General features: G+C 36.0%; 1 protein-coding gene across 5 annotated transcripts in view; it reads right to left on the bottom strand.

Moving 5' to 3' along the window:
* The window catches only part of LOC135221061 (CLIP-associating protein 2-like), a 426064-nt gene extending 402993 nt beyond the window's left edge, over positions 1-23071 (bottom strand). For all 5 annotated transcript variants that reach the window (XM_064258816.1, XM_064258818.1, XM_064258820.1 and 2 more), the window contains exons 1-2: positions 22917-23071; positions 15142-15535 (exon numbers count right to left, since the gene is read on the bottom strand). In XM_064258816.1, the coding sequence (XP_064114886.1) occupies positions 15142-15318 (177 nt within the window). In that variant the 5' untranslated portion in view covers positions 15319-15535; positions 22917-23071. The remainder of the gene's footprint in view (positions 1-15141; positions 15536-22916) is intronic.
* Positions 23072-26010: the final 2939 nt, after the last annotated feature.

Here is a 26010-nt window from a genome sequence, read left to right as displayed (position 1 = left end):
TTTCATATTTTTGAATATGTTCTCACGGTGGACTAACAGTTGGGTTTGTGTACTTTTTCCGGGTACGAAACCGTGTTGTCCTATATTAAACAAATTATTTTTTATTAAATGTTTCATAATATTTTTCTTCATTACCCTTTCATACACTTTCATAATATGTGATGTTAGACTCACAGGCCTATAATTACTTGCCTCTAGTCTTGATCCACTTTTGAAAGTAGGGGTGATATATGCTAATTTGTGCTCATCATAAATCTTGCCTGTATCTACACTTTGTCTTAATAATATTGCAAGTGGCTTTGCGATAGAATGAACTACTTTCTTTAACAAAATGGCAGGGACTCCATCCGGCCCTGCAGCAGCTCCATTTTTAATTTCATTAATTGCCTGCACAATATCAGCTTCATTAATTTCTATGTCAGCTAAATATTCACTATTTTCTTCCCTTACTTCTATATCATTATCTTCATTATCTATTCTAGGATGAATCTCTCTTATATCGTTCTGCCAGTATGAGAGAGAGAGAGAGAGAGAGAGAGAGAGAGAGAGAGAGAGAGAACCTTGTCTGCCTTCACTAAATTTAACCTCTATTCGCCCTCCGCCATCGCCTGTTCCTCTTTTTATTATTTTTTTTCTTTTGCCCGAAGGATAAAACTCCAGAAGATACCCGTCCCTTCCTATAAGAATCAAAATAAGAGGTCTTGATCCTCCTTGTAAAAAAAATAATAATTTCTAGAAAGTAATTCAAAGAAAACATTGAGAGGATGGCATCTCTCGTGTGGCAAATTTCTTTCTTGCGTGACAAACGATCAGAGGAGGAAACCGCCACAAGAACTCAACTCCCAAAGTATGAGGAATAAAGAGATGAGCGACAACCTTACCTTACAGCTAGTTCGGGTTTCCCCGGATCCCTCAGTGTGAGGGACGCAGTGTTACCATGAACGAGCACCACAGGCGGGTGGACAGATGGAAAAAAACCGAGTATAGGAACCAATCGGTCACCTAGCAACGGGACCTACTGCTTATTGCGGGAGCCGAACTACTTTATATCGAGAAATTAATTTCTAATCACCAGAAACAAATTCCTCTGATTCCACGTTTGCAGGGAATCGAACTCGGAACTACCGAATCGAGAGGCGAGCACGTAAACCACTCGTCCAACGAGACAGAGCGGGGAATCGAACTCGGGACTACCGAATCGGCAGGCGAGCACGTAAACCACTCGTCCAACGAGGCAGAGCAGGGGATCGAACTCGGGACTACCGAATCGGCAGACGAGCACGCAAACCACTCGTCCAACGAGGCAGAGCAGGGAATCGAACTCGGGACTACCGAATCGCCAGACGAGTGCGTAAACCACTCTTCCAAAGAGGAACTCACATCCTAGAGAGAGAGGAGGGAAAGTATAAGAGTTCCAAAGTGTCAGCGCAAGGTAAGTATAGATATACATGAAGAACAGAGGAAATGAGGAAATCCTATTCAGTGATAAACGAGGAGAAAGCTATTTTCTATTCACTAAAGAATTGAAAAACGCGGAAAAGGTACACTATATATTTTTTTTCATAGAAAGCAAGAAAAATTGGGAAGCTATCTTTCACGGAGAACAATGAGAGGAGGAAATCTAATAAGAACGTACATTTACAGGAAAAAAAATTAACTCTCTCGCGGCGAGCGTTGAAAAGGCAAAGTGCTAAGAATACCTCCCTCTTTTGAGTATGTCAACGAAAAAGAACAAACTTTTAATAGAAATCAAACGAAAGGACGAAACTCTTGCCCAAGTAAGGGAAAGCCTTCTTTAACAAAAAGAAAATAAAATCTTTTAAAAAAAAAAAAGTGAAAGTAAAGGAATCTGCTCTTTAATCAAGATTTTTCATTATATTGTATCATGATACTGTTTCGCCGCCAGCAAGTCAAACTAAAGATAAAACAGGAGAGAGAGAGAGAGAGAGAGAGAGAGAGAGAGAGAGAGAGAGAGAGAGAGAGAGAGAGAGAGAGAGACTCTTGAAGCGATCAGAGCCTCTGATGGGGGATGTTATAGTAAAACGAACTGTGATATAACTCTCCAAATCTCTCCTATTCCATAACAAGATTAAAATAACAAACCAGATTTTATATAAAGGGGGACTTCGAGATTGAGAAAGGGCTCTGTGAGTCAGCCCCAACAGGTTCCCCAAGTCTAAGAACCCCCCCCCCCCCCTTCACCATCACCACCACCACCACTACTACGACTCACTCTCATCAATACCGGCCTAACCTATCCTCTATAACCTGCTCGACTAAAATAAAGGAGGCCCTTCCTTCTGAACAGGTTAAGGGTGATACCTCCTACTCCTACGTTCATTTGCTGGCCATAACATTTCAGCGAGTGGAATCCCCACCCCATCTTCCTCCCACCACACACACACACACACTACCTTTTTTTCTACAAAATGGCTACAATTCTCACAACAGTAAAAATGCTTGTGCTCAAAACAGTGACAATAGTTAAAATAGTTGTGTCAATTTTAAATTAAAAACTTTATTCATATGAATAAAATTAGCAAACATATAGAACAAATAACAAGGCGTGATCCGACCTCCAGCTTATTCTTGGCACGTGCTATAGTCTATGGCCAAATAGAGCGTTGATTCAACGAAAATTAAAATAAATACGCTATAGTTTATTAGAAAGAATTGTTCTGTACTGTTTATCATGCACATTATTTGTTACATTTTCATTCTAATAAATAAATCGTAAATATCCCATCCTAAAATCCCTGTATCTTTAACTCAAACGCGAAACACCTTTATCAGACCTTTTAAAAGTGAACGTAGTACATCTACAAACATCCGAAAAACGCAACAAAAAATGAACAAATGACGAGAGCAAGCGCAGTTCAGTAGTAGCAAGGACATGATGCTTAGGTCTGTTATAAACCATGTAACAAACGCTGCCTATCATGACAATCATCCGGTATGTGGTCATCTCTTGATTTAAACGCCAACAGCAGCCAAAACAACAACAGATCACTGCCATGGACAGCCTTATCAACTGTTTGAGATTTTGCTGGACGTATAATTCATAATTAAAAGGCAACAAATGTAATTCATAGTTAAAACTAAACTTTATTTCAACGGAGAAGAAAATTAGCATTATGGTACCAGCTGTCTTCCGAGGCCTCCTACTCGACACAGAGCTCAATATTTAAAGGCGAAAACATTCTATTTTGAGCGTAAAAAAAAATAATTTATTTTACATACCCCTCGAAAGCGGTGTCTAGTATTCTAAGCAACGTCCCATCCAAAGTAAATACTCGTTATCCAACGACTAAACTGCCCCAAAAGCCCCAAAATGCCCATGGGGCTCAACGATAAGACAAAGGCACCCACAGAAAAAGAGAGAGAGAGAGAGAGAGAGAGAGAGAGAGAGAGAGAGAGAGAGAGAGAGAGAGAGAGAGTAAATGCTTGGAAAAGTGAGGGCAGGCTTAAACTGTGCCAGTTTATAGTTTGTACACTGTTCGGCAAAAAAATTTGTGCACCGCGACAACTGATGCAATGGCATTTCGATCCATATTATGCACCGAACAAAATCATCTTCATTTAAACTTCCCGTTCGACATGAGTATTTGGTATATATGGCTAGTCCATTCAGGCAATACATGTCAAATAATTAGTGGTCAAGAAGCGTGACTTAAATATAATGCAAATACCAGAATTAGGGTGAAGTAGATGAATGCTTCAAAGGAAATAAGTCAACCAAACGAAACATACTAAGATCAAGAGAATGCACAACCGTAAGGATTTTTAAAGATGGCAACCATGTTTCTCTGCTTTGAAATAAACCCTCATTTTCTGGAGGTTTATATTTCAACTTCGTAATAAGGCAACATGTTTTGGAATCTTCCATTCCACAGGACTTCTGCAAATAGAAAACGAGCACATAATAACATATGATATCAGTTGATACCAGATGAAGGATTCCCAGTAGGAAAGGAGGTTAGTTCCTACTAAAGGCAGTGATCAACGATGTTTTATTTTCCCTTACTCCCTCCACCGCTGGCTGCGGCCCAATAAAATAAAGTGACTACTTAATACATAAATTACACGTTACATAACAAGGCCTCAATGGATTAAAGAGAAATACTTATCTCGCCAAGTTTTTCCAAGGATAGAACACCACAGAGAGAGAGAGAGAGAGAGAGAGAGAGAGAGAGAGAGAGAGAGAGAGAGAGAGAGAGAGAGAGAGAGAGAGAAATTTCAAAATCACACCAGTCACTGAGCTATTATTACATAAGTTCCTGCTGAACATTCTCAAGTAAAATGAAGACAAAAACTATTTAACCAGCCATTACGAACACCTGGTTGCATCTTAATTTGCTCTTGGTAACTTGAAATCACGTTCCATAAACACAACTCAATTTCATTCACCCACGATAAGAGAGATGGATAAAGCTTTGGATGAAGTCAACGTGTGGGAGACTGGGGTTGTAAGAATAGGAAGGAGAAGAGAAGAGAAGAGAAGAGAGAAGAAGAAGAGAAGAGGAGAGGGATGAAGTTTTAGAGGGGTTGGAGGGAGAGAGAGGGTGTTAGAGGGGATAACATGACTTTGCATAACTTCTACTTTGTTTCACGGCGTCCGTCCATGACGTAACTTCCACGAAGGTTATTGGAATCCTCGTGGGGGAAAATAAAATGTTTTACCACCCATCCTAGACATCTATTGTAGATTCTAATTCATGGTGTATTCAGAACTTTATGGAACCATGCACCGTTTAAACTGCCCTCACAGGAAACAAATAGCAACCGTGCAACAAATTGCAGGGAGGACATAAAATATCATTAAGGGTAAGAGAAAGAATGCGTTTTCCTGTATCTAAAGTACACACATCTTCATAATAATGTTAGTAAAACAGAATACATAGCTGGAAGGCTCCAAATTTTGAAAGCCATACAACAAGGAAACAGCCCCAAAAAAGTGTACAGGGAATAGCAATATGTAAGGCCTAGTTACTCACAAACAATTACGAACGGGCCAGTAAAATTTTATATATATATATTATACTAGATATTCAATTTGTATATTTCTAGGGTAATATTTAGAACAGGTTGTGCCTCGACTTTCAATTACACAAGATTCTTAAAATTTCCATATTTTTTCTTTTATAAATCATTACCCGTAAAGAGTTTCTTTTGAACTTTCTCATTCTGCACCATGATTAGCATCGTTCACGTGAACTGATGAAACACTTGAAATATTACAGGCTAAAACATGTGTTGTTTAATTCCCACATCGGGAGTTTTTTTTCAGGCCAAGTTTCTTTAAACTGTCTCACTACTGCTCAAGGACTTGACACTCAAATATTTGCATAAGGCTCGGCAATCCTAACGGATAATCATTTTAAACACACATCCTAATGCACACCAATTCTAGCTAACCGGGTAGACATCAGGTAAGTAAGTCAGTCATAATCTCCAGGCAAAAGTTTTAACTTTCTTGCTACTCTCTTTCTAAGGGATCAGAACGCAAAATTTAAAAAGTCCCGTTAACGTTTAATAATCACAATATCTTTCCTAAATAGTGCTATTTATTTATTTAATAATACAACCAAACGCAATTTTCCGTTATCATTTAATAATTACAGCAGCTTTCCTAAGTAATGTTATTCATTTATTTCATACAAACAAAAGCAAATTGGATCTGTCCTTGTTCGTAACCATATCTCTCAGTGTTCAAGATCAACGACAAATTCCGGATGATCGTGTTTGGTCCAACCGCTATTTTCAGTCAAGTCAATTAAGCTTCCAATATATATGGGTTCTTTTGAGGAAGACGTCCTTTCCTTATCCAACATAGCAGAAATCCAATTAACCGATCTTTCCACCCCAGAGGTATAGATGGAAAGGCTGAACTTGCGACGTCCCTTTGCTTAGCTTCAGCAAAGGCCTCGTCAGCCTCAAACTTGTAAGTCAATGCTCTGTGCTTCTAAAAAGTCTAACTCAAGCAAACTTATAAGTCAATGCTCTGTGCTTCTAAAGTCTAACCCAAGCAAACTTATAAGTCAATGCTCTGTGCTTCTAAAGAATCTAACTCAAGAGATGCATTAAACGGCGTGTTTAGCAAACGACTAAGTAGGTATATACCCTAAGCACTGACGATCTCGGCATCACTAGTTCATCTGAAATAGATTGAATACTGAAATTAAGGCAAAAGGCTTAACGCCAGGACCTTTTGAGGTCATCCAGCGATGAAACAAATTTAGAGGAGAAAAGTGTGAAAGGTGTAAGCAGAGGAAAACCTCGCAGTTGCACTGTGAAACAAATGTCAGGAGATGGTGGATAGAGAATATGAAAGGAAGAACAGTAAAAGGAATGGAAGGGGTTGCAGCTAGGGGTCGTAGGGACGCTGCAAAGAACCTCAAGATTTGCATGAGGTGCACTGACGATCTTGGTTTATTGCTTGTTCACCAAAACAATTAAGTAAAACCCTTAATGGAATCTTGCACTTGTGGGCCTTGAGATGAGGGGAGGATGGAAGTCACAGGCTATTTTAACAAAGAACAGGAAAACGCACACGGAAGCTGGCGAAGGCGAGGAAGAGGCACCTGGCATCTTTTAAGCGATAAGACCACTAAGAGACGCCTGATAAAATCTGATGTAAATCTCAATAACGGAGAGGTGACAGAATGCTCCCCAAGCGACACAGCCTATTTACTGTATAAACACCTTCATAAGAATGACAGAATGTTACTAAAACAGGATAGCGAACAGTAAAAATACAAACCGACCGATTAAAAAAAAAAAAAAAAAAAAAAAAAAAACCCAAGTCATAAAACATGGAAACAGCCATCAAGTGTAAACGGAATAGCGGTTAATGCAAACAAGAAACAGAGGAACAAGTCGTGCGGCCAATTAGGCTATGTAAGGACTCTTGTATAAATATATTTATCTTTATAACTTTATATTTAAATCCACACTTATAGCTGTTTCCATCTTTTACGACTTCTGAGGACTCGCTTCAAGTCCTTTTTGTTTTGTGTTTTGACTTTTTTTTCTTGTTTTAGAAAACGACATTTTGGGAATATATGCGCACAGTAAATACACTAGAGCGATTAGAAGGATTTCGTTTCCCTAACATTTATTCGAGTACGTACTTGCAATATACTTTTCATCATGAGACTTTAATAATTTTACTATTTATGCAAACATTATATATATATATATATCATGCTCCTTAAAAGATTGCATTGCGTGAAATACCAATACTGTTAAACTTTCCAGAATTATTCGCTACAACACACACAGAGAGAGAGAGAGAGAGAGAGAGAGAGAGAGAGAGAGAGAGAGAGAGAGAGAGTGTTCGGTAAACGGTTAAAAGGATACAATATCCTCATAGGCTCATCGGGGAACCTCCCAATTCTATGAATATTCTTGTGAGAGCCAACAACGGACAATATGAAGTACCGCTGCCTGCAACAAAAGGAAACCTTCAGAGATTCTCCATGGCTTTTTACTGAACACAATACACAAAGGTCTAAAATAGCCTATTTGGGGGACCTCTCTCCACTCCCACCGAGTCTCTCTCTCTCTCTCTCTCTCTCTCTTCTCTCTCTCCGCATTTAAGACTGGAGATGAACTCACGAGAGTTACATCAACAATTTCTTACCAAATACGAAATACACATCATATTTCACTAATGATCAACCACAGAAAACCCTAACACCACAAAATATCAATATATATATATATATATATATATCTATATATATAGAATTATATATTATATATATATATATAGATATATATATAGTAATATATATACTTTTGTTTTTTTATAAAACAAAACGAAGTTGTGAAACTAAATTTGAAAATGTAAAAGAACAAAATTATTATTCATTCATTTGCGCGTATCCGTGCGCTGCTTCCGGTCGACAGTGCTGCTAGGGAATTGTTTATAGAGAAAAGCCTTATATTTGAAACCTTTATTTTGCACGTTACGGATATAATTATCATCTTCCCAGCTTGTTCCCATTTTTATATGGGGTCACCGTTTCCATCTATTTCTATCCTGCGCTTCTGCCTCATCAATTCCCTTCTCATTTGCCTCATCAATTCCCTTCTCATTTAAGTCTCCTCTCACACAGTCCATCCATCTCTTTCTTGGTCTCCCTCCTCTTCTTCTTCCTTGAACCTCCATCCCCATAGTATGTCTCCCAGCGTGGTCCTCATCTCTCCTAATGAAAAATCTGGCATTTGGTTTTAGTTACAGTGTTAATTGTAGACCAAAGCACAATTCTGACATACAGCCAAAAATCATATCATTTGTTAATCCTCTTCAGTAACTCGATGCAAAATATAAATTAGTATTTGGGCATATGTACAGACGAAAATACAGAATTCCAGCATTTCCATGCAGCAGGGAATACACCGTATACGTAAATATCTTTATTGTATACCAATTAACTCTACCCTACCATGAACAGCCATGTAAAAAATAAATAAATAAAACCAGGGTGCTCCTTTGGCACCGGAATGACTAGGAATATTTGACATTATACTATAAACTATTACTTCGTTATAGTTTCATTCATCCATTTCCAGCTGCAATGGATCGCCTACTGACTTGACTGATCTATAATCTGCAACAAATCTGCAAACAATACTTTACAAATACGTCGAAATAAACATCATTCTGCTGGCATACGCAGAAACGAACATAATCCTAAGAACTGCATCAATGCAGGTGGAGTTGAATCTCGTTGAAAAAGCACAACGCAAGCACAAACAGCCTTCACGGTACTGAAAGTATGCAAGCAAGACCCGCATATTAATGTTTCAACCTTGCTTGCAATTCATGACGCAGGTGAATAGCTACTGCAACGTTTCGCACCAAAAATCCGCCCTCCCTCCCTCCCTCCCAACAAGGTATTAACTGAGAAACTATTTAGAGGTGACCTTTCATATTTAATGGGTGCCATGCGCATGAGAATTACTATTATTTTTAATTACCACGTTTGCGTAAAGAAATTCTACTGAACTCGGGAGAAACGGAGTCCTTCCGAGGATATCACACTGAGCAATCGATATGACAAACGAGCACCCTACGCAAACACTTCTGCTCGGACGGGTGTAGCCTACAAGACCACGCAAGCATGAACTAACTATGCTTGCCCTAGGCTGGCAAAATGGCAAAAGCCTAAAAATGGCCGCTCTGTTCTCAGTTCGCTCGCGAAGTTTACAAAATGACTCTAGAATGAACAGATAAAATGTCTCTAAGAATGAACAATAACATACATTCAAAATAAACGAAAGATACAGCACACTTATATGGACAATTTACAACGAATGTACAAGTTTTTTTTTAAATTTATGATGGAGGAGGGAAGATAATGAGCGCCATCAGACTGACGGTGAACTATATGAAACAAAAAAATATACTTGGCACCTTCATCATCACCGAGTGCCAACCCGACATACGGACGGATGAGCATTACTGCCTTTCATAACCAGGCGGTGTAGTTACTTTCCTTCTAAATACACCTGCGCTACCCCAGTGACAAAATCTGTGCAACAATAATACCTTCAGGCTGCACTGCGTATCACAATCATCAATGATTAAGATTGAGAACCTTCAAGACGCTAAAACTACATCGGATTACGCCTAGTCAAAATACGTTCAACCTTGCCACAGACCACTCCAACTGTCACATATGAAAATACGCAACAAGGTCGGGTATTCTAGTGATGATTCAACAATACCCGGCTGATGTTGTCCTTTCTTAAGCTCTAGCCAACAAAATATCACAGGTGACAACACAACTTATTCTTCGTGCGCCATGCAACCATTCATTAGGTTTCTGAAAATCTCTTGAGCGCAAAATCGCAGGTTTTTGTGTGTATACAATACATACATACATAATACATACATACATACATACATACATACATACATACATACATATATATATATATATATATATATATATATATATATATATATATATATATGTGTGTGTGTGTGTGTGTTGCTTTCACAATTGATTATGTTTACACAAGAACAATATGCTCTACTGTACATGATGTTAGTACGTGATATTTTATGGAGCATTATTTTTAATCGTGTATATATGATATATATATATAATATATATATATATATATATATATATATATATATATATATATATAATATATATATATACACACACACGATTAAAAATAATGCTCCATAAAATATCACGTACTAACATCATCATGTACTGTAGAGCATAATATTTTTGTGTAAAACATACCTCAATTAAAACAGCGACACAAAAACTTGAGCACATCAGTTGTTTACAGCAAAATGTACACGAGACAAGTAAACCAATAAGGCAGCATGTAACTTATGTTTACTGAAAAGTGTACATACAACGGGAAAACCAATAAGGTGTATCGGTTGTGTTTAACATGAGGTAAACGAGTTTCCTGTGACAGAAAAATGTTTCAAGTCGGTGGATGTCGAACAGCCCTTCCAAATATGGTCGATTTAAAAGGCTACGGAATGTCGATTTGAATACGGGGAGAATATGAGTCATTTGGGTCTATGGAGAATAAACTTGCTAAGCTTAAATCATGAAGAAGCACGCTGACGTGAATTCCGTCATTACAAAATCGTCATCAAGAAAGATGAACGCTACAAATACAGTCAAGAGCATTTAGCTGTAGTGTGGGTTAACGTGAGTGTGGGTGTGGGTATGGGCGTGGCGGCCTCGGTGACTGCCCACGTGGGTCCCTTGTTATGGGCACTCTCACCGAAAAGTCCTGCTGCACCAAAAGACCAACCCTTCACCGTCACCTGCATTATTACTTCGACTCGACGATCGGCTTCGCTTTGACAAATACATACATCATACGCCATGTGACCTCATTTTCTTTTTTCCTTTCCTCTTACTTTCTCCTCTGACCTCCAAATACACCGTTCTTTACTTTCACTCGCATAGCAACCGAATCGTCAGGCATTTGAGGACAACGCAATATCAACACATCTCTTGGTGCAATTTTGTACCCCTCACTCAAGGGCTGCCTCCATCCAGTTAACCAGTTAAGCCTACAACCATCTGATACTAATGGAAAATGTCCCGCAATTCTAACGAAATGGAATAATTTGCCACATTTCAAAAATGGAAGGTAGGCATCGAAGAATTCACCTTAACTTTCAAACTTAAGGATAAGAGTATCAGAGGAAGCACACATACACAAATAATGTCTGTATAACGCCCTACTCAACACCAAGGAGCCCATGAGTAATGGCCACAGCCCTTTTTCAGAATATCCTACACTCCTTAATCTCATCATGTTTCCCTTGGTACTTGTTAAGGGCAGGGCATGATCGTCTGTCGGGTATATTGTATTAACGTGAAATACTATCATGAAATGCCCTAATAAGCACGTTCTGCTTTCCACTCAAACATTTTTTCTTGGGTGAACCAAAAGGGTATCACTAACATCATTATTATTATTACTATTGGGCACAGTTTTCCGTGTCGAAAATGGTGATAATGGTTGCAGGTGCACAATAATATAGCATGTGAGCGTTGGTCTTTTAAAAAATATTAATATTTTTCGAAGCTTGTGCTAGTTCATCCACAGTCAAGTGAACATTTTGACTTTAAAAATTCGTCGAAGTAAACTTCGTTCTTCGTTGTGGAATTGCCCTGCTCAGAGGTTTACTTCGACGAATTTTTAATGTCATACTATTCACTCGACTGCGGATGAACCTGGCACAGGATTCGAAAGCTATTAATATTTATTAAGGACCATCAAATCTCACATGCTATATTATTGCGGACCTACAACCATTATCATCATTATATGAAGATGAACCCTATTCATATGGAACAAGCCCACTAAAAGTCATTGACTTAGAATTCAAGCTTCCAAAGAGTATGGTGCTCATCAGCAAGTACGAGAAGGTAAAGGGAAATACAGAAAGAGGAGATACCACTTGTTAAAAAGAAATAATAAATTAATATATTGACAGATAAAAATGTTATGATATTATCTAGGTTAAGTAGAGGGACACATGGCACTACAGTATAAATATGAAATAGCAATGAACACAAAAGTAAATATTTCCTGAACGATAAGAAGCCCTATGGATTATGACTTAACGAGAAACCGTTATCATTGGAAAAAGAAAATCACAACATGAACAATGTATATGGACAATGAGGATAAAAGGTCTGGGGATGCTGTTATATAATAATAATAATAAGAGAAAAACTGCGGGCATTATGAAGTGACACGGTTTAGCAAGTTCCCTTCCTCCTACAAAACAGGCGATGGATGCTGTTTGAGAAAAACTTTTTCTTGACCCATTCTCAATTAATGTGATATTTATTAAACACCAGCAATAATTTCGAAGATAGGATATGTAAAAATACTTGAAACTGCACTTCAAGCTAAGACATACGATGTAGAATACATTTTAGAAACAAAGCCAAATTGTAAAATCTAAATGAATATCGACAAAGTTTAAAAAAATGTTTAGTACTAGAATTCAAATAGTGTTTTCGATACACCTCAATATCTTATATTATGAGGAACCCTGTTTAGAAGACCCTATACCCTTATATTTTTTGATGTCGCAAATTTGACACTGAATGCTCTTCTTACATCAACCTGAAATTTGAGATATATTCCGCTATATTAGTATAAGTGAGAATTCTTTCAAGAGAGCTAGGATGTATTCAAATGATATAAAAACTATCTGATGTATGTGGCACTCACACAGGCTCTGTAGATTAGAAGTATCGGATGATATTTTTCAAAAGTACTGACTAAGAGAGAGCATGAGCTGAAGTAACACACGTACAGTACTATATTAACTCTTGAGATTCCTATATAGATTCAAAATTGATCTAAGGTAAAACTTAGTAGATTCAGTTACCACTCAAGAGCATGGAGATTTTCTATCACTCGTCTTTTTTTTTAATTTATTAATCATCGTCATTTGTTTTAGCTGTTTAAAAATAATCTTAAAAATATAAACTAAAAATTATGTGAAGTTTACAAAGAAGAATTTCTTCACGTCATTTTCATAAACGCAATTTCTTTAAAAATCTAATTAAGATTTAGAAGTTCTTTTGGGACCAAGAAAATGCACAATACATTTCCTTTATAATTATATCGTATCATTGCTATTTCAGACTGACATTGCTTTTCAAAGATAAGAGAAATAAACAAAAATTATTTAGAATTGGTTCTAAATTTTTTCAACTACCTATTGCTGTTTGAGAGAAATTAAAGTGAAACAATTCCCCCCACCACCTTTGAATTGTCATCATGGCACTCCAAAATCTTCATTACCATGAAACCCAGTTCTCCTTGCACACCATATTGCAGAAGGAGAGCATTATAGTATGTACTATGTATGTCACAAACTGTTTAGACTTAAGTTCAGTTTTATAGCCAACAAACTAACCCATAAAGATCACATTTAGTGACAACAGCTACATTTTACATCGGGTGTGAGAAATAAATTCAACAACAGTTAGTTACATTATCTGTATACTGATGTGGCTTATATTTAAGGGCATGATTATTACAGTCTTATGTTGAGGATAAAAACATTAAAATATCATGACCTATGAAAAATCTGACATGAGGTGTCTAAGCTCATTACAAACACCTTTCAGACCTCTCTTGCCAGCCTATTAAAAAATTCATAAGACAAAATTTATGAACACAGCATTTAGAAACAGGAGAGACTTATGTCAAAGTGAAGGGGAGCATTATAATGTCTGAACAAAAATCCACTGCCACGGGATCTTTTTGGCTTTCACATGTTTTGTCAAATCTGTAAGCAAATTGTATTAGTTCACAAAACCAAATATCTAGATTGAAGATCCTTTATTAGGGCTTAAAAACCATTTTATCAGTTTACATTTTAGAGCACTGAAATATGAAAAATGGATTACAGTTATTACAGCCCAACCTTATACATACTACCCACTGTGACAGAAACCAGCTTATTTTCACTTACCATGAAACTGTCAAAATGAAAAACAAAAAGTATAATATACTGACCTTGACAGAAAATACATCAAAACATCTCTTCTTATACGAAATACTTATAAATGCAATGAGTAACCATGTTTTGCAAAAGTGAAATAAATGTAGATAATTCAATGATAAATAAAATACAGGCATTCAACAAGTTAGGAGATATAGGAGAAAAATCAACTTGGTTTGTTGACTATGCAAGCAGGCTATATACACATACATACGCTCATAGAAGGGTAAAACAAAAATTCAATTGATGCACAAATGAGAGATCTCCTTAGCAAGCATAGTTTAAATAATGGTTGTGATAAAATTTTCTTTACAATCACCTTTTATATACAGTCTAACTTAGCTTGATTATTTCATATGTAATATAAATAAGTTTGTATTTACCTTTTAAAGCATATTTACATTTCTGATAGGTATGACAAAGCCTGAGGAAAACTGACATGAGCATTCACTGAAACTACTTTTTCCAGTGTGTTTGAGGGAAAAAAATTCAAGATTCTGCAGATGGTACTTAACTGAATGACGCTGTTTAAGACGTAAATTTCGACAAGGGACAATACTATACCAGTTCATAATAAGTACGTATACTTATTCAAGATCAACAATGGATAGATTTAATGAGCCTCTCTTAGGAAAAAAAATTGGTGTCTAGTCTAAAACTGGGTGAAGTTAGTGACTAAACTACATTCAACCAATATCAAGGACTATCTTTTACACCTTGAGAAAATACAGATCTTTATTCTACAATTGGAGAATCGATGGTCTACATTCTGCATGTATTGAAAATCAATGAGCATATTGTCCCATAACTAGCCTAAGTTAAACCTACTGTTACTTCTTTTGGTTCATTATCAAAGTATCAAAAAAGTGAAATGTTCTCCAGAACACAGTAACAAAAAATAAGAAGTTACAACTTTTCTCTTAACTACAAAACAAAAATAATGCCTTTAGTGCCATCTGATTTAAAGTTATCTTAGCCAGCCTCTTGACAAATTCAGCAAACCCTCATCACTAATATAATACAAATAGTACGTACATTTATCACATGGCAAAAGAAAAGACATCTGACAGATTAGGAAAGCATAAAACAACCAGTTAGAAGCAATTTACCTTAAAGTTGCTGCTTTGTAGCCAAGGAATGAGTCCATCAATGAAGCGCCCGATATCATCACATTCGATGCTATTGGAGGGCAGCCCCAAATAGTTAATAATATCATTGCCAATAGACAGCTTTTTCCGAGTATCAGAAGTACCCAGTAATGGAACAAATAAATCCATCTGTGACATGATGATGATATTTCAAGTATTTCTAGATTATAACTTGTTCCTATCCAGTAATGAATACTGTATTCACTTATGATTATCAGATCACTCTCAAGAACCCGACTCTTGATAAAACCACAATCACAGCACAATAGGCCCTGGCACTGGGCTGCTTCCTAGGGAGTCACTGCTCACCCTCTCCTTCAATCTCTATCCCACGTCTAATTTTCTACCAATAAATCTGCAAAGAAGAAAAAGAATCTGGTTATTCTACAAGAACAAAATAACAGTCAGCATATATAAACAATATTTTCTGTCTTATCAACTGTAAAAGACACAACGTTTAAAGCTTTGTGCAATGTATTTTTGTACCCTTCTCAGCTGCTCATGAGGCTAGAGAGCTTTTAGTGATATGACTTACGGATTGATACATCAACAAAATACTTTCTGCTCCCTATCCTCCATAGAAAAAGTATTCCAGAATAGATAAAACCCATTTACCAAAAAGGGTTCCATTAGCAGTACATACTGATATAACTCACCAAAGCAATGGAAATCAATTACATGCAACTTCTTATAGAACAGGAATAATTTTAGTACTAGTATAATAACAGCAGTCAAAACCATTTCAAATTTTTACATTACTTGAATGAAGCTCCTTCCTGATGACACTCTTTAAAATGAAGTTCATTATTAAAAAAATGGAACTAAATTAATAATCTATCATAATTTAAACTGAAACTGCAGCATCCATTGAGTCATATATTAAATTTTGGCACTCATGTTAGCAGACTGCAATATTGCCAACATAGCAAACCTACAGATACTTCTATATTATACATAGGCCAGGTGGAAATTGCTGTATGCAGAATTATTACATATCACAAGAAACCAAATGGAGTGGATTATGCGACTATTTTCATATGGGCAAATTAGCCTAAGCGCAGCAGCAAACTCACCCATAATAAGTTGTCAATAACTTCACAAAAGTACATACCAGTATCAGATAGAACAAAACCTCTTTCAATCACACACTATTAGCCTTACAAAGCAGCACAAGCAAAGATACTTCAGTATCCATGGTTTGTTGTCAGAACTTAGGAGCAACATAAATTGAATGCTACAGAAATCATATATCAAAAAGTATGTATAGTACATATAAAAGTTACATAAAAACTGACCCATTCATCACCAACACAAATGTTATGATGTTAGTTTTCCCCTTCAAGTGGTTAGTCATCAAGAGCTTTCTCCATTCTTCTGTGTTCTTTTGCCCAACTCTTATCAGGTCTAGGTCTTCACCTATCGCATCTCCATGATTTCTATGGGCTTCCTACAGGTGTTTGTCATGCTACTTCTATATCTATTGCTTCTCTGACCAACTGTCCCTCATCTCTTCCTAGTCACATGCCCAAGGCATCTCAAACCTTTGGGAGCTGTCTTTTTTTTCCTGCCTACTAAATACTAATGGTACCACTTCTCTCCACCAATTCCTCATTCTTAATTGTACAGCCTTCCCACTGTACTCCAGAAATGAATACATTTATTTTAAGGTCACACCTAATCTTGTAGAAAGCTTCCCACTTTTCCTTTTCTGTACACATTTTTCTGCTAAAGAGAGTAAAGCTCAGTTCTATCTTGCTAAATCTAAACCCTTTCATACAATTTCACTGAATAATACACAGGGTCTGCCTGCTATCAGAGAAACAAAGTTATGGTAAAATACTTCCCAAATCATCATGGATAAGTCAGCTCAGAGTGAGTTCTATTTAATAATGAATTAATGAATGCGTGAGGTAATCTCAAATACACCTACTGAACTACTTTCCAGACAAAATCACACTTTTATGGCATATTTTGAGACATACATCTATACTATCTCAATCATAATTTTTACAACAAATTTAAGGTTCCATAATTTTACTGGTACGAACTGATTATCAATTGTGGTGCATTTTTTAAAGGAACAATACTTAAACATCTTACTCAATTGCAAATGCATTCACAATTTATCAGCTTGCATTAAAAAAGGTTACAAAAACTATTTAACATTAAACTTAATACGTATCTGGCTTATTCAATGCAATGTTATTCAATTTAAGCTAATCTACGAAGGGTGGAAATCTCTGTATAATAGAAAGCACCACATACAAGTACCATCATTCTGAGAAACTGTACTGAAAATAAATGTGAATTGTAATAATAAAGCTTCAATATTAGTGGTTGTTACTTTTCCATATGTAAATAATGTAATGATGAAGGTAAAACAGAGATGGTTTGGATACTTCCTTCACACATTCCCCGCAGAATAAGTAGTATGTATGTGATATGGGAAGGTGGAAATTAATACAATTTGGAAGCCAAAGAACAAGAAATGAGTGGAGAACTGTGGAAGATAAAGAGGAAATGAATGACAAAATGTGGTAAATATAACACGGGAGACAAGAATGATAAAACTTCACAGAGCCCCTTTGTGTTGCCATGGTCTCAGAGGCACTGATAATATACTAATAGAGATGATTACTGTACAAGTAACTAACTCAATCACATGGAATGTAACCTAACAGGTGCTTATAAATCTGTATTCCTAAAATACTGTAGTACACCATATGCATAAAAGCACAAGAATACAGGCAGTCCCTGGCTTACAACGTTCCGAGGTTACGACACTTTTTAATTATATTTATCAGAAATTATTCCCAGGTTTACGGCGCATGTTCCGGGGTTACGGCGCATACAACACTGATCTGGCAGAAGAAATATGACTCCAAAAATGCAAAATAATCAATATTTGAAGTTTTTTTTTATGAAAAATGTAGTTTACATAGTTTTGAATAGACCCAAAGTAAGGTTTTCTTAGGATTTTTGACAATGTTCTGGCTCACAACGATTCTCGGCTTACAAGTAGTCTCAAGAACGGAACCCCCTTCGTAACCCGGGGACTGCCTGTACATAGTTTTGAATGCACCCAAAGCATTAAAAGTAAGGTTTTCTTAGGATTTTTGACAATGTTCCAGCTCACAACGATTCTCGGCTTACAACAAGTCTCAAGAACGGAACCCCCGTTGTAACCCAGGGACTGCCTGTACATATGCAATTATTTTTCAGAGTTTAGTTTGCTCTCCTAGTAACCTCAACTGGTTGATCCGGCAGACCAGCATTAGCCTACTTGTTAGTCTTCAGTTTCCTTGAATAACAGAGTCTTCAGTGTCTTTCCCAACTTTTTATATTCTTTAACTTCATGTTCAATAAATCATAGTATTTCTATATACACTGCAGTTTTTATTTAGCATGTCTTCTTGCCTATGGTTTAAGCCATTAAGTGTGCACAGGTGCTTCTGTGTAACACTCTTCATTTAGTTGACAACCTTGACCACACTTGGGGTACGAGTTCCTCAGTACACTTGTCATGCTGATGTCCTAATATATGGCAACTGTGAAACTGTAATGTGTGGTAACTAATCATATACATAGCAATAATAAGTACATGAACAGAATTTTGTCATTTTTTATACTTGTTTTCCTCTAGCAAAAGTCTAAATAAATTTTTTTTCAAGAGTTGATATCAATACAGTCAAAGCCATAGTCTGACGTCGGAATATTAGCCTATGTGATAAAACACACACAATCTGCATACAAGATTTTACATTACTTTTCTAGACTGTGCTTAAGGGCAGTAGCCAAAGTGGACCAACTTGATGTTACAAAGAGAATTTCCATACTACATTAAAGTGAAAGGGGTGAAAAAATAATTTTATTTGGAAAAAACATTGGTAGGCGTCCTACTGGTTCCACAAAGAGACAGACTCCTTTTCTCTTGATGCTCATCTATATCAAATGTGAACATCCTATTGTATCTAATCTATAAATAACTGTTGAATAACATGGTACTTTCTTTTTTAGCCATAATAGCAATGCACTTGTCAAAGAACAGTTTAAAAGAATAATAATCCATTCTGACGCAATTATTCAGTTCTTTTTGTCTTATTCTATCAAAGCTAGCCTATGACCAGGCATTCTTCATTATCATCTGAAACAATGTTGTTGCTAGGATGTAACTTGGGGAGACAAAAGAGAAACTTTTATGAAAATCATACAAGAAATGTAATTAAGACTTTGCAGTCAAAAACAATGCTAAGAGTGCAAGTTATGATTAAAAGCCAACAAAGGTCATAACAGAAATAGCTAATAATAAATAATATCTTTCAAAATATAGTCATTTTTGGGCTAAAATCTACAAATCCCTTAGGTGATTTGATTTCTACTGACCAATGAATTGTTAAATTTTTTCCCTTCTCTGTTTTCCTAAATTACTCCTAAGATAGTACGTCAAGGACAGTCGGCCGTTCTCTTAGGAGTTGGAAATTGCTCCAATTCTATTGTTCACCTTTTCTTTCCCTTATTCATTTTTTCTTGTTATAAAACATTTGCTGAATGAATTTTGGTTTCCTTTCATTATTCTTATACTAAGAAAAATAACCAATTCCATCTTCAATGCACAATAATTGTATGTTACAGGTTATATAAGGGTATCTTTAGACTCTTTAGACATAGGGTTCCCTATCTCTAAATGCAGCAATTGGAAGCAGGCATGGTCATCATCAGTTTTGCCACAGGTACTTACTATGTATATTAGTATATGCTTAAGACATGCCTGAAAATGATAGCCATCTTCTGGTAATTTTCTTTGGTAGGAGAAAATGTGTCCAGTACTGTATTACTCAAGCTAATACTGATTAAATTGCTCAACTGCTAATAATGGTGAAAAAAGTAATGCACACTCCCCCCCCCCCCCCCCCCCAAATTTACAGTACACATATTGTAAAATAATAGCATTTCATTTGTATAGCCTATGCTTACAGTGAAAAGCTCAGTAGGCTAAATCTAAACATTAGTGTATAATTTGGATGATTCAGAGAATCACATTGGCTAACAATTCAGAGACTTGCCAAACAAAACCAGGTATATACTCTTGATCAATGGCTATTTTTGACATGGCCTTCATTTACCTAATAGACATTTACAGCAAAATTGTTTGGAGAAATGACAAGCATCACTCTAAACTAAACAAATCACGTACCATTTCCAAAACCAACCCTTGTCACTTATAACACTGACTTGTCAACTTGCTGGCAATTTTCAAATAATTTTGCCTCTTTTGATTTTTTTATACATCCCAATTTTCTGCTGCCCACAGGAAACCAGCTTACATTATCGCAAATATTTTTCCAGGGTTGTACAAAGGACACGCCCAAGCCATTTCCATATCCCATCTTCCACAAAGTCCCATGTACATAATGTTTGTTTGTATGGTGTTTTTAAACAAGTCTCCGGAACTTCTGTAATTTTCCTTATACAGTAATACCCCTTCCACTTTACCCTACCATCTGACTCCTAATATTCTCCTTACAGCTTTGTGTAAAATAGAAAAAAACTGTTAAACAACCTTCATTGTTAAACTGTGATGTACGTCCACATAGCAATAATGATCATACCAGATACTATATGCACAACTTGCGTTTTGCTACAATTTCAGTCTCCCAATCTTATTCTGCCTGGCCAATATTTGATTTTCCCTTTTCAGTTTTTCACAACATTCAAACCCAAGAGAACCTGCATCTGATTTCATTGTTCCTAAATATTTTTCCTAATATTTTACTACATTCAGCCTTATTATTCCCTTCTACTGACCTTGTAAAACTCACTCACATACTCTTCCCTCAATACTTTTAATTTTCTTATATTTATCTTGTGTCACAAATCTGAACCAATATGCTTTTGTCTCTTTATGAATGACACTAATTTTGCTTCATTTCAGCTCATGGTGCAGTTTATTTAATAGGGTCTGTCAATTAAACTTCATTAATCTATTTTTCCATTCTTTAATAGTGTACGATATTTAAATTTCTGCTGCATGACTGTCTAGGTTCCAGTTTGGAGAAATCTAGCTCTAGATTATGTACAGAAAAACACATCCAAGGTGAGTGGTCGCTACTGTCATATCATATAATTTACTTGAGCTCACAAGGTAAATCTGGAAATATATTCAACACCATAATAGTTTCTGCAATGATCGGTACCATGTAACCAATATATTACTATCCACTTCTTAAAAATGTATATACTGTTTCTAAACAGTATATACATTTATTATATATAAAATATCATCAAAACTCAGAGAAAATCATTAGTCTGAATGGTTGATAATGAGACCCGAAGGACTACACAGTTGATACAAGCTTACAAAGCTCTGTTGGAATAATCTAAGACAGGTTTATAGGTGAGTTGGCAAACTACCAAGCCTGCTAAAAGGCTTTGTAACACCATTTTACTTGACTGACTTTTAACTTCAATATTGCGAGGTACTATAATGTTTATATATTGATTATGTCACTGTCACTGAACAACTATATGATCATTTGATATTTTAAACAAAAAATTAAGCTACATCACTGCACCATTTTAAGACAACTTGGACTTTTAAAAATCATTAAAATCTACATTCAATGTATGATTGAACTGTAAAACTTCATAAGAACCAAGTACTATCCTAGGTCAACATGGATTTTCCCAGTGCTCAAATAGGCCAGTTTTTCTTGTTTTAATACATCCTTTAAACTTGACTGACTTTAGCCTAATTAGGTATGCCATAAACATCAAAGCTAAACCAGCCTAACATTCTTACATTAGCTTAATCTAATTTTCTTTAGAACTAAGAAACAAGAAATTTAACCTAAACCAACCTAACATTCTTCGAACAGGCAATTGGCTTAATCTAATGTTCTTTACCTACCTAAGAAGCAGGAAATTTAACGAAACCCGTTGGTTTTGTCACTAGATTAAGATTAGTTATAGGTATACCTAACATTCGGGATTACCTGGGCAAAGCCTTGATACGGGCCAGATCAGCCCTAAGTCGGCATATCCTAGACTTTAGCCTGGCTAAGCTAGGTAGTATAATACATGTCAAAGCCTAATCTTAAAAGGCCATTAAACAGTTGTTACGGATCATTTACTGACGGTTTCCCGACCATTTCAAAGGGTACGGCAGACATCCAGCCCCTAAAGTACTTACAGAACGTAATTGAGTAATTTGTGTCAGCAGGTGCCGACGAGATAGGTTTCGCCCGACTTTTAGCCTACGCCTAAAACCGCCTCCTCCTGTCATTCCCTCAGCCTTGCGCAAAACCTCAAAACCCATCTCGACGATCCACTCAAATTAAATGCCCCCAAGACCGACATAAGTAACAGGGGTTACCAAACGAGCTGTAGTGCATTTACTACACCCGGTAAACCAGAGCCGACATCGAGGAAAGTGTGCATTTTAAAAGTCGACTCCGCAAAAATCGCCGAAGTGAACTTTCACTGTGTAAGCCAAACAACGCCCATGGGGGGTGCCGAAATCTACCCGAAGTTGTACATACCACAACAACCTACATCTTTCGTAATTACTTAGGATGGTAGGAAAAGTCTTAACGTGATCTACCGAAGCATTTGCTTTCAAATTTCGAAAATAATATCAGATCGCCTTCGCCCATCCCTCGTTGACTCATCAAGATCAATAATTTTTTCAAAAACAAATGTGGAAAAGACTTAAATACACGCCCATCCTCTCATCTTACCTGCTATAATGTTTTCTATGGCATTTTCACTGCTTTACACTTTAAATCCATAATTAAATTGACACTTTTGCGAGCATTTGTTCGACACTACGATTGGCCTGGCCCATAACACTAAATAAACTGGGACCGTTTTGATTGACCAACACCTGCATTGCCGAAAGTCACCGATAGATGGCGGGAAACCTTAAACAAATGAAAAGCGTTCGATCCTCTTTCAAAGTAGAGGCAAGTTTTTTTCGGCAAACTTTTAACAATTATTATCAATACCTTATTTATGCCTCATTTAATTATATATTAAATTTTTTAACAGCCTGTGTGACTAACGTCTCGTAAAATCCTTTCGATAGTAACGCCATTACGATAATCCACAATAGTTTCAAATCCCTTTGATAGACTCAAAGTGGGAGCACGGCAACAATATTGTTTTGAAAGACTAACAGTATTAAAGGCTAATATTTATTTCTTATTCGTTGCAGGAAATTGACATCTGATAATTCATTAAAAACTTTGTATTATAAACAAAGAAACCAGGCTTATGGAGCCAGAGATTCAGTTCTTACCAGCAACAATGTTCTTGGAATTAAGTGAAAGAAATAAACAGTATTTGCCCACACTTATCTGACATATCTTTTATCTCCTTTTTAGTATTTATATTTCCCGCCCACACTCCATTTGTTACTATTGCTACTCCTTGTAGTAACAATTTTGAGATGTATATCAACAAAGCCACAACATTCGTTTGGATTCAGCGTTGAGAAATTTCAATTTCTCAGCGTAAAGTGAAGGAATCTGTTAAGTCGTTTATTTAACCCCTTACGCGTCTTCATTCAAATGTTCCGACCAAAATTTATATTAATATTATATATATAATATATATAAAAATGATATATATATATTATATATATCTATATATAATATATATATATATATGATATATAAAATATATACTGAGGTAAAAGTGTTCTGTAACAACAGAATTCCATCTAATAAAAGGAGCCCATAAAAACACCAAAATGTAGAGAGAAAAGTACTATATTTCAGAGACTGCTGTCTCTCTCTTCAGGTATATGAATGAGAAAAGTTTACAGAAAAGGTGGTTATTTATACCAAGAGATTCGTCCACAAGTAAGCCAATTTAGGTCACCCCCGCTGATAATCTTCCTTTAATCTTCTTAAGCGGTTGGTTGAATGAACACTGCGTCGACGATGTCGGATGTCCAATTCCCTTTTGAGATGTTCATTACCTGCTTTCTCTTTTATTAAGGCCGATTCCATCATTTGACTCTTGTACCGGCAGTTGCTGCTATAAATTACACGTGACATATTCCAGTTTATTCTATGGTTATGTTCATTTTATATGATTGAAAATAGCCGAGTTCTGTTGTCCATACCTAACTGACCGTTTGTGTTGTCATTAATCTCTGGGGAAGTGATTTACCTTGTAAATCCGATGTACGAAAGATTGGTCACAGTCCTGGCATGGGATCTCATATACCCCAGAGTCTTTTGGGCGATGTCTTTTGTTGGACGTTAATCAGGGATTTGGCTAAGGTATTTGGTAGGTAAATGCAAAAGGGTTGGATTTCCCAAGGGTGTGAGTTACTCTCTTAATCGTCTCCAGGTGGGGAATTTTTATTTTATTGTTGGGTGTGTCTCTGGTCTTGTCTTTAGGGGGTCGGTAGAAAATTACGTTTGCTTTTTGAATTGCTTTCTCAATTATATGGTCAGGATACTTTAAAGATGAAAGTTGCTTGCGAATTAGTTCAAATTCTTTTTCCAGGAAATCTGGGGAACAAATTCGTAAGGCTCTTAAGAATAGGTTGCTAGCTAGACCTATCTTGATGGTATTGTCATGATAGCTAAAATAGTGAATATATTGAAACTGAGACGTTGGTTTTCTGTATATGGAAATTAAATTTGTATTCTGTCGTGTCTCTGATTATTAAAACATCAAGAAAAGGAATTTGTTGTCTGTTTCCCATTCAACTTTAAATTTGATGCTGGGCACTAATGCGTTTAATTTTGAGAGGAATTCATTAAAATTACCCACTTATTATCCCAAAATGTTAGTATGTCATCCACGTATCTCATCCACAGCATGTTTTTGGGTTTTATTGCATTTATTACTGTAGTTTCAAAGTATTCCATGTACAGATTGGCTAAAATAGGACTTAAAGGACTACCCATACTACACCGAATTTTTGCTTGTAGAATGATTCCCCGAATGAAAATACGTTATTAGATGCACATAATTCAACTAACTTTATTATTCTTTATTTTAAGTCAAGGCCAAAGGGAAATGATCTGAATAGGGGGATAATTTTTCCCTTAAAAACTGAAGAACGTCCTGTACTGGTACTTTTGTGAATAAGGGAGTCTACGTCAAGGCTTAAAAGTTTTATGTTGTGAAGTGGTATATGTGCTTCTCTGAATTTGTGACAAAAGTCTTCCGAATGTTTGATGTGACTGGGAGCAAAAAGTTGCCTAAAAAATAAAAAAAGGAGAAAGGAGGCCAGCTAACCATTTAGAAATTTTGTGGACGAATCTCTTGTATAAATACCACCTTTTCTGTAAACTTTTCTCCATTCATATACCTGAAGAGAGAGACAGCAGTTCTCTGAAATATAGTACTTTTCTCTCTACATTTTATTTTGGTGTTTTTATGGGCTCCTTTTATTAGATATATATATATATATATATATATATATATATATATATATATATATATATATATATATATATATATATATATATATATATATATATATATAAAGTGCAAAATACAAATTCATTACTGGAGGCAAATAAAGTTGAACCATCATCTGGAAAGTTCTTTTTACTTTTTAAGACTCGGAAATAAAATGATAATGTCAGTAGCTCCAGAATTATTATTTTACATCGACTAAAATATCATCTCTCCAGATCTATAGTTGCCTGTTGGCTTATGCCAAGAGTGGTTTCAGAAGTTCAAATAATGTCATATATTAATTTTCACGACACTAAAACTTGCCGTTTTATTGCCTACTAGTGCATACTTAATGAGAGTATTTGTAACTTGTACGTTTTTTTTATTATGTTTATTTATTTATTTTTA

Source organism: Macrobrachium nipponense, chromosome 2 (assembly GCF_015104395.2).
Source record: "Macrobrachium nipponense isolate FS-2020 chromosome 2, ASM1510439v2, whole genome shotgun sequence".
Lineage (NCBI taxonomy): Eukaryota > Metazoa > Arthropoda > Malacostraca > Decapoda > Palaemonidae > Macrobrachium > Macrobrachium nipponense.
Note: the sequence above shows the minus strand (reverse complement) of the source record. Positions and strands in the feature narration are given on the sequence as shown.